We start from the raw sequence: 10,773 nt of genomic DNA on the forward strand, positions 1-10,773 counted from the left end.
CGCCAGGCCTCTCTGTCCATCACCAACTCCCAGAGTTCACTCAAACTCACATCCATCGAGTGGGTGATGCCATCCAGCCATCTCATCCTCTGTTGTCCCTTTTTCCTCCTGCCCCCAATCCCTCCCAGCATCAGAGTCTTTTCCAATGAGTGAACTCTTCGCATGAGGTGGCCAAAGTACTGGAGTTTCAGCTTTAGCATCATTCCTTCCAAAGAACACCCAGGACTGATCTCCTTTAGAATGGACTGGTTGGATCTCCTTGCAGTCCATGGGACTCTCAAGAGTCTTCTTCAACACCACAGTTCAAAAGCATCAATTCTTTGGCGTTCAGCTTTCTTCACAGTCCAACTCTCACATCCATACATGATTACTGGAAAAACGATAGTCTTGACTAGATGGACCTTTGTCAGCAAAGTAATGTCTCTGCTTTTTAATATGCTATCTAGGTTGGTCATAACTTTCCTTCCAAGGAGTAAGCGTCTTTTAATTTCATGGCTGCAGTCACCATCTGCAGTGATTTTGGAGCCCAAAAACATAAAGTCTGACACTGTTTCCACTGTTTCCCTATCTATTTCCCATGCAGTGATGGGACTGGATGCCATGATCTTAGTTTTCTGAACGTTGAGCTTTAGGCCATCTTTTTCAGTCTCCTCTTTCACTTTCATCAAGAGGCTTTTTAGTTTCTCTTCACTTTCTGCCATAAGGGTGTTTATTAGTTTTCCTTAATTCATTGACTGTCATTTAAATTTTGCACTAAATTCCTCATTAGCTTAAAAGAAAATGGAGTGAAAGACCAGTGGAAAGAAAAAGAAGTTGGTATAAGTAAAACCTTTTTGATACTAAATTAGACAGTTGTAATGTGCGGTGTCAGGGCTGAACTAGCAGGCATGCACAGCAAGGGTGGCTGCCTTGGAGACCTGCAGTCTAGGGGGCTTCCCTGGGTGCTTCCAGTATCTGCTGTGGCCTTCCATTAGAGCCCTTATCACAGCGGTCTGTTTTCCTTGTCTCTCTCCAAGGCCATTGTCCTATTGGTCTTTTTAACCATGTGCCTACTCTCTCCAACACAAGTTTGTTGACTGAATGAACATAATTCTTGGCTCAACATGCCGCTTCTCTTCTCACAATGAGGTATCAATAAGCATAACTTGTCTGTGGTTGGGCTGGTCCCCTAAAGGGAAATTTGTAGATGCCTTGTGTAACTTTTTATCCTCATAAAATACTGGAGGGTGATTGTTAAAAGATAAAAAAAGTTTTTGTTATTCTTCTCTACAGCTTGATTGGTTAGTTTAATGTTGTATCCTCTGATCTTCCTGTGACCTTTTAGGGTTCCGATGGAGAAAACAAAAGAAAACGAAAACGTGTGCTGAGATCTAAAACCTTTACAGATGAGGAGGGCTGCATGGGTAAGAAAAAATTTTGGCTCCAGGGATAGAGTTATGACCATAGAGATCACCTTAATCCCTCACAGAGCAGGGCGCCTCATCCGCATGTGATGCTGGCTGCTTGGCTGTGGCCCACACTGAGTGGCTGAGTACGGGGAATGCTGCAGCTACAGAGTACCTGCTTCCTGTTTGGTTGGTACACATGAGATCTCGGATAAAAGTATTATCAAAGACACTGAGAAACAAGTGGGGTTGTTCTGAACGTTTATTTTATACATTTGAACTGTGGGAAAGAGGCTCCTGCAGATGACACTCTGAAGAGTGTCAGGAGTCCTCTTCGTATTTTGTCCCATTTGTTCTTTAGAGGAGTATGACTTCCATATCACTTCCTGTGTGTTTCCTGTTTTGTAAGTCATGTTAGATAGAAGCATGTACCTTTTACAGAGATCTAGAGGGAAAATAGTATTCGGGCTTTGAGTCATCACTTGAGTCCCGATGAAATGTTCAAATCCTGGTACTACCTTTTGTGTTTGTGAAGAGTTGTGGGTTTAGGCTCTTCAACCTGTTGTTAGTGAGATGGCCCTTAAGTGTCATTTCTTTTCTCCTGTGGCACCTGCCACACCTCAGCTCTTGCAGAGAAGTATTTTTTCCCTTTCTTGATTTTCCTTTTCTGGTTCACATTTTTGTCTTAAAAAGGTTTAATTGACTATGAAGAATCAACTTTTCCAAACAGTGTGGTTGTTAAAACTAGTGAAGACATCTCATCGATCTTGAGCCTCTCTGGTTCCCTACCTCACTCATCTGGAAAGGCCTCTGCCATTTTCACTGTAGCATATGCTTGGGGAGTAAAATTCCTTACACAGGAGATTTTTGTCTTTGCAGTGCCAACTTTCTCGTGAGCCTGTGAATTTTGGACTTTGGTCTTGTTTTATTTGTTTTTGCTTTCAGTCTTCTAGTCATGAATTTCAGGTCTCTTGGTTTGACTGTTAGTGGTAATTTATGTATTTACTATTAATTTTTAAATTCATTTTCATTTTAAATTTGAGGACAGAAGCATCAGTGCTAGTTTTCTCCTCCTGCTACCCCAAAAGAAAAGCATCAAAAATACCTTTATGAGAGTTCATTGGGAATTTGTGGCTAAATACATATTGCTTTGTTCAAAACACAGTTCTCAAGTTTTGGCCAGGTATGGGATGTGAACTTTTTTGTACTCCTGTCTCCAGACAGGACTATTAAGAGCCTTGGATGCAACAATGAAAACTGTGCTCACATAGCACATTTTTTTTGAAAAGTTTTTATTCCAAGCTCAGCTTAATGAATCTTGGCTCCTATAACCAACAAAAGAGTTCTGCTTTCCTCTCTGTGCTCAGTCTGTTCCAAACATACCAACTCAGGGGGCTTGTCCTGTCCTGTGCTGGATAGCAGTTATTCTGTAGATTTAAAAAGCTGATCTTTCCCTTTCTGTAAGTTCACTGCAGGGACTGGGGAGTTGGGCCCCTGAGATATGTGTGGGGCAGACTTCTGGACAGGGTAGATTTATAAGAGCAAAACAGTTGAGTGGAAAAGAATTCTGTTACCCCCACAAACTGGGCCTTTTTTTTTTTTTTAATGGCAGCCCAGAAAAGTGGCATGTTGTTCAGCTAAAATAAAGGTCCTGTATTTTTAAGTTGAAATCTCCTTTGTCCTGTAGTTTGAAGTAGCTACAGCTTTGAATATAGAAATGCTCCTTTTAGCTCTTAAGGGCTATACCAAGTGTTCTGCCTAAGAAATTCTGTTGATGCTGCCCTGACTGATGGATTGCACACAATTGGCAATGAGACAGCCAGTGGTTAGTCATGAAATAATGAGCTAATTGATGCTGAAGTTTAATATTATAGACATGCCACCAGTTTAATACAGAATATAGCTTATGGAGTAGCAAGTTTTGTAGTAAGTCTTGTCTTTTCTGTATGGCTCTTCAGACTTGCCTGATTTGAGATATTGAGTAAATAACAGCTCATAATTTTGTTCCAAAATCCAGTTATGTAGTACTTTGGCATCAGAATGGAGATGATGTTCAGCAATCATAATTGTTGCACTATAGGTCTACCATGGAAGTTTTCTAAATAATCTGAGAGCAACATTTCTTACATTTGTTGAGTATAGACATTACTTGAAGATCTTGCCACATTTCAAATTCTGATTCAGTAGGCCCTGGGGGTAGGACTTGAGATTCTGTATTTCTAATAAGCTCATGGGAGATGCTAATGCCTCTGGTCTGGGAAGCCTTAAGGCCTCCAAGAATGCTCAGTATATATTTTAAACTTTTTAGTGTTTATTTAGCCTCCAAGTTGGCAGGAGTCAACCAAAGTGAATTCTAGGCTCTTGAAAGTAATGATAAATCCTAGGAACTCTTGCGGGGTGGGGGTGGGAGGACGACCGTTAATTATGCAGCCTTAATAAGAATAGAAGGATAAAGTGAAGGAACACTCCACTGCTTAGAGCCAGTTGATCTCCAGCATGGCCAATTGTGAGGGGAAAATATAGCATTAAAGAGAGCTTGCCAGAGATGCTGGATGTATTTGTACTTTCTCTGAGGCAGCAAATGACCTTTTACAGGGACGCAAGGAACAGTGATTCTCAAGGTGTGGTCCCCAGACCAGCGGCATATCAGCGTCACCTGGGAACATGTCAGAAAGCAGATTCTCAGGTCTGCCCCAGACCTGCTGAATGTAAAAACTCTGGAAATAAAGCCCAGCCATCCATGCTTAAACAAAGCTTCAAGTAATTCTGATACACATTAAAATTTGAGGTTAGGTCAGTGACAGACTAGGTATTAGAACACAGGTGTATTTGATTCCAAAGTCTATCCCTCTACAACAGTTTGACTGACATATTTATTTTGAAAGAAATAATTGAGAGCTTGAAACTATCAGTGTTCCTTAATGGGAAAAAAATACCTTTCAGTTTGCTCATTTGAATATTTATTACGCATATTAGGTTACTCTGTTCCGCTAAGAAAAGGTGTTCTCTGTTTCTCATCATTTGCTGAGAAAGGGCTTAGATGATGTTGGTTGTGCAGCTGCTGATCTCTGTGAAGTCACAGGAGGGTGGCATTGTGCTGTTCCTTGTGGTAGCCGTGTACACTGCCGTAGCACTGAAGAAGCTCGTCGGTTCCAGAACATCACTGTTGGAAGCCATTGTCTGTGCCTGTGCCCTGTGGGGCTTCCTTGTAGTGAGGCCTCACTCATGTAAATTTTTTTCAAGTTTCCTGTGGGAAGAATTCAGTGAATATTTTGGTGGGAGAAAAGGCAAAATATGCCCTTGGCCGATGAGGACTAAAAGCACTGTTAACTTTCTCATTTTATCATCGTCTTTCCTTAAAACTATCAGGTTTGCCATCTGACTGAGTTTGCCTGAGATAGTACCTTCATGATGCAGACCACTACTGAGTCTTGGGTCACTGAGAACCAAGAACTGAACATGGGAGGGACTAATTAATCTCCAGTTCTCTGTACTTAGGACATGCGGGGCCTCGGTGACACCAGGGCAGGGCTAGCCAGGAGGTACCATGGCAGTGAGCCTAGCTAGGCAGGATGGGGACTAGCAGGTGGAACGAGATTAAGAGCAGGAAAACCAGAGGTGGCGATGGCAGCACTGTGGGCCAGGAGGTGAGACTAAGAAGTCAGTGAGAGCGTGGAGGTAGAAGCAAGTGTTTGAGACCAGAAGCAGACGGTTCTGATACAGAGTTCAGGCAGTTAGCAGGCACAGACCAAGGCCCAAATGCAGGGTTTGGGCAATCAAATGATACGGGCCCACTCAAAGTCATGGGACACAGCAGTGACAGAATAGAGTAAGGGTGACTTCGAGCCACAGCTCGAGGCTGTGAGCTCAAGATACTGCCTCCTACCTGAGGTGGGATCTGATCTCCCAGCAGTATTAAGCTGCTGTGATCGGTGAGCACACCTCCCTCAGTCAGTGGGACTGAGGGGATTGGAGTGAACCAGTCAGCTTATTCTCTTGAGAGAGCAGTGTTCTAAACGACCTAACCCACTCATATCCTGTTTTTTCCCTCGTTCTACCAGTGACTGAGAAAGTCTACGAGAGTGAATCCTGCACAGATAGTGAAGAAGAGTTTAAGATGAAGACTTCCTCTGTCCATAGGCCTCCTGCCATGGCTGTGAAAAAGGAACCCAAAGAGGAACGAAAGGGCCCAAAGAAGGGAACTGCTGCTACGGGCAAAGCCAACAGACAAGTGGCCATTACTGGCTTCTTCCAGAGAAAGTGAACTGCCGTCTCTGTTAGGTCAGAGATATGGTGTGGTCAAGGGACAAGCCCAGGACGCACAGACTCTCACTTACTGTGTAAGTTCATCCAGCGCCTCGCCTCGCCTGTGTCAAAAGACTGTTCTTCCAACCTGTAAGGTTTATATGGCTTCTGGTTTTCAACCAAAAAGAAATCACCTGGACGCAAGAGGCAAAAGAATATTTGAAAAGCTGTTACCTTCTAATGACATTTTTTTAAGCACAATTTTGACCTGTCCAGGAGAAGATTTCACTCCAAAAATGTATTGGAACAGGTTTCTGAATTATCACTGAAGCCACTAGTGGCTAATCCACTGTGGCCTACCCATCCTTTGCCCTTACCTGTCAGTGTATGGCTCAGGAAGTGATCCTCCTTGTTCTTTTGTATTCCGAGGACTCGTGCAGGTATTCTCTTATCTCTGAATTTTACTGGGTGTGTCTATCATTCCCCCACCCTCCCTTCCCCACTACCACCCTTCTGTGTGAAGTATTTTCTTAAGTCTTTTAAATCTTGGACTAAGGCTGAAACAAAAATCTGCCTGTAATCCTCTTTTCCTCCATTATAAAGTACACTGACACACCTGGCCACAGACCAGCATGTTAGTTGTGTTCTAGCCCTTTCACAAAAGCTCTTACTCTCTAGACCTTTACTCGCAATTAGTGGTTAGGGAAAAGCCTGAGGCAGAGCACAAATAGAAAGTCGTGATGTATTCAGCCCCACCAGAAATTACTTAGAGTCAGCACTGATGATATTAGAGGACTTGGCATGTTGCTGACATAGGGTATGCTCTATATTGCTCTTTGTGATTTTTGTCTCCTCTCCACTCTCCCTTTCCCACTCTCAAGACCTAGAGAGGGAAACCCAGACAGTGAAATGAAGGCTAAAAAGAGAAGTTCCTTCTTACACACAGTGTACAACAGTTGAGTAAAATTTCTCCTTTTCAAGCAACCTGAATGTTAGAAACAGCAGTTTTCCAGAAAGGTAATGAAGAACTAAAGCACCTAGGCTGTCAGTGTCGCTCCTCTGTAATTTTAACTCCCCACGTGCTTAAAAGTAGAGGCTCCCCAAGAAGAGATGGAGAGAGCCAAGTCATTGATACATCTAAACATTTTCATTTTTTATTCGTGGAAAATCATTTATTCTAGTGAAAACTTGGAAGCAACTTCCTGTATGGCTGGACAGTGAGCTTGGGGGATGGAGGTGGTGTGGTTGACCTTGCACAGTGAGCTCCAAGGAGAGGAAAGGAACACAGGCTCAGCTGCTGGCCTGACTCATGACTAACAGAGGAGGGATGTCTGACTTGCCTCTTGCTCCATCCACCTTCGCCTGGTGTATGTTGTAAGTGATGCAGTCAGCCATCTACTGTTTAAGGTTAGGTTTGTGACTGACCTTGAATTAATAGGAGCTTCTTTAAGCAACTGTCACCCAGGCCCCTCCAGCCAGGCACCCCATGGACTTGATTAAAACCAGAGGTTTGGGAGATGAGTCCTGGCGATATGTCTACAACTTGAGAAGACAGAGGCTTTGTGAACAGGCTGAGTAAAGGTTGACATATTCCAAACCTCTTTCTTTTTAAAACGTAAAAGGACAGAGAGAAGGCTGGAAAGGCTGAACTTAAACCTTTACAAAAAAATATCTGGAGAGGAATCCCTTTTAAATGGTTATTTTTGTCATTGCCTCTAGTCATTTTTCTAACTAGAAATGGAAAATTAAAAAAGCAACAATCCAATCGTTTTTTAAAAACTTACATTGGGATCTCTAATAAAATCACATTTCAAATTGGAAAACTCTGGTGCTGGTGGAGTTCTGTCTTTGCAAGGATAATGCAAATCCTGTGATCACTGTGCCCAGTACGCTGCCTACACTCTGAGCCGTCTGTAAGGCTTGGTAAGTAGTAAGTACTGGCTGTTTTTTCTTTTTGTAAAAAAAAAAAACTACCATGTTATTCACATGAGTTAAATAAATTTGAGAAGTTGTTTTAAAACAGTGCTTCAAACTGAATGTCTGATGAGTCTGTTATTTGATAGGACAGCAAGAGTGTATGCAATTATTCAAACTCTGAACAGGAAGAAGGCTGGTTTTCAGTTTATATTGTTAAAATAGCATACCCATAGTCTGAGATGGACAAGTTATTTGCTGTCTTCATCACTTTTCAGCCCTGTGGGAAATCTTAGTTTCAGCCAACTTCATTTTTTAGTTCCTTCAGAAGGAAATCTTGTCCTGATCCTGCACATTGTAGTTAGTCTGGCTTCACCACTTGCTGGCTGTATGACCATGGGCAGATTTCTAAACCTCAGGTTCTTTATCAAACTAGAGCTCAGACAAGTTACCATGGATTGTCAAGAGTGAAGTAATTTATACACAGAATAAATTCAGAACACGTAGGTGCTTTGCAAACGATGGCTTCCTTCTTGATGTCATAAATGATGCAATTAGCCACCAGCTTCCTGAAATGTTATCGGGGATATGACCCAGATGTTACACTCTTTCAAAATCATCATTCCTGCTGTAAATGTAGTCAAAGAGGGAAGGAAGATTGTTATAGTGTTTTATGCAAGGTTTTAGAGAGTGTATTTTCCTACTGAGAGGAAGTAAGATTCACAGATGACTATCTTTACTATTCATGAAAACATTGTGCATCATGTCAGGCTTCTGTCGTGACCACTAGAATATAGAATCCTAGAAATTCTATAGAAATCCTAGTTTCTTCTACTAGTTGTTCTCAGGAACTAGTAGAAGAAACGAGGAAGCAAAATGAAATTGTAGCATCACATGGTAAGTGCCATCGTAAATGAGCACAGGGTCTTCTGGGAGCCCATGGGAGCATGGATGCTGGGGAAGTCTTCCCAAAGGAGAGAAAACTAAGCAGTTTTTCTGAAAGATGAGTAGGATTCTACCAGGCAAAGATGAAAGGATTTTTTCAGGCAGAGGAACATGACTTTTAGGGGGGAAGGAACTGTTAGAACTTGGGATAGGGAGGAAAATACACCAAGAAGTGAAGTCGGGGTCTTGCTAAGGAATTTGGATTTTATTTGAAAACTGGGGGCCACCTGAGGAATTTTAAGAAGAGTAACATTTGGTTTTTATTTAAGCATGACAGCTGGCATTTTCTTTGATTTTGTGTGCCATATAGGGAGTGTTTGTACCCATGCTCACACATTGTATCTTAGTTCTAGAGGTATTTAAAGTTCTAATGGAATTAAAAATGTCCTGGTTAAAGTAAGACTGCTTAATTCTGGCAGTCAGCATAGGCAGTTGCAGTATTTTCCCTTGTCTTCCTGCATCAACACAGTTTTCTCTAGCAGAAGTGGTTTCAAGTTTTCAAAAAGTGATTTTAAAAAACTGGTAGTTCTCCTCTGACATCTCAGTGATATGTGCCTCTGCTATTTCCCTGAAAAAAACAGAGGACGAGTGGAACAGTTCTCTTCCTTTTCTTTGTTTCTCTAAGAAGACATTAGTTATTATACAGGAGAGAGCTGAAGAGAAGGGCCATATAAGGAAATGAAATAGTTGCTCCAGGACCTGAGTAGAGTGAGTGCATAATAACATATTTGCCAGAAACGTACTCTGTGTCAAGACTCGTTTTGGTAAACTTGTCTCCTTTCATTGGTTCTGGGACCTCAGTATGCTGTCATGCAGCTTTTTACCACCATGAAACATTCTGGGGCTGCCTCGTTTTGTTGGGAAAAGGCAGTATTGCTTTCTGAATTATTACCCTGGCGGCTCTGTAAATCAGCCCATGTTGTCACCATGCCCTCTCTGAAGGGCACATTGTACCCAAATGACTGCATTTAGGATTGACTCTTGCCACTCCCTGCTGCTTGACACTTCTCACCACTTGTATCTGTGTCCAGTTTTTTTTTCGTGTGTTCTTAAGTGTGGGCCACCCACAGATTGCCACCCAGGCTCTTGAGCCTGAGAAACTTGGGAAGGCTTCTGATCCAAACCCACCTTAACTCTAGAATTCCCCTTCATTTCAACCCCTAACTATCGTCTGGCTCCTCCACCACCTCTGCCCTTCTTTTTTCTCATTTGCTTTTTGCCAGACTTCTTGTTTTTTGAGGCTTCACTTTGGCTTCCCCCTCCCCCCTTTTTTTTAACACTCAAAGTTCTTCACAGCTAGTCTTTTTTTTCTGTCCTTTAGGCTTGCTCTCTCAAGGTTCTTATGTCTTCTACTGAACTGCTCTTGAAGAATGGGAAAAAATCACATTGTTCAGCATCTACTTTGGGTCATTCAAATCCAAAGGGTCAAGGAGTTGTTGAATATTAGTTACATTTAGTCCTAGATAAGGTACTTGAGGAATTGCAAGAGCTCAGAGGTTAGCATTTTGGAGTGGAGCACACGCACACTAAATAGCATTGTATAGCAGCTGAGATGGTGCTTAGGTGAGGGCAAGAGGGACTTAATTCAGAAGAGAACCGGGATAATAATGGGCAGAATTTATAGTCCCGTGTAAAGAATAACAAAGGATTTAAGACAAGAAGCAGGCTAAGGGAGGTTCACCATTTTAGTGGATTTTTATCTAGCTGTTTGAACATGACTATTTACATAATCACGGTGTAAGTAAACCATGATAAAGTGAATCCTTACTGGGGTTATTCTGCCCTACCTTAAAAATGAGAATATTGACAAGACAGCAAGCATGTGCCCAGCGTCATTCCAAAAGGCAGGATCTACATATATTGGATCAGTGTAAATTCAACTCAGTTTTGCACACACACAACAATTTTGACATACTGGGGAAGCAGAGAGCTGTGATGGGAGCAACACAAGTTGGGAGGCAGTGGGCTCTGGATTCAAACCCTGTGCCAGGCACTGACATCAAGTGAGGTACTCATCTTCCAAGAACTTGTTTCTTCATCTTTAGAATGAGCTATACCATCTACCCTAAAAAGTTGTTTTCCGGCTCTAATAAAATGATGCATGGGCAGTTAGTCCCTAGTATTTTGACATGCATGCTGTGCTAAGTCGCTTCAGTTGTTTCAGATTCTTTCCAACGCTACGGACTGTAGCCCGCCAGGCTCCTCTGTCCATGGGATTCTCCAGGCAAGAATACTGGATTGGGTTGCCATTTCCTTCTCTAGGGGACCTTCCTGACCCAGGAAT

The 10,773-nt window shown here is 42.3% G+C and overlaps 1 protein-coding gene across 1 annotated transcript in view; it reads left to right on the forward strand.

The window, feature by feature from the left end:
- The window catches only part of POLD3 (DNA polymerase delta 3, accessory subunit), a 42,960-nt gene extending 35,305 nt beyond the window's left edge, over window positions 1-7,655 (forward strand). The window contains exons 11-12 of the mRNA XM_040258835.1: window positions 1,325-1,403; window positions 5,447-7,655. Coding sequence (XP_040114769.1) covers window positions 1,325-1,403; window positions 5,447-5,649 — 282 coding nt within the window. The 3' untranslated portion in view covers window positions 5,650-7,655. The remainder of the gene's footprint in view (window positions 1-1,324; window positions 1,404-5,446) is intronic.
- Window positions 7,656-10,773: the final 3,118 nt, after the last annotated feature.

Source organism: Oryx dammah, unplaced genomic scaffold, assembly GCF_014754425.2.
Source record: "Oryx dammah isolate SB20612 unplaced genomic scaffold, SCBI_Odam_1.1 HiC_scaffold_17, whole genome shotgun sequence".
NCBI lineage: Eukaryota > Metazoa > Chordata > Mammalia > Artiodactyla > Bovidae > Oryx > Oryx dammah.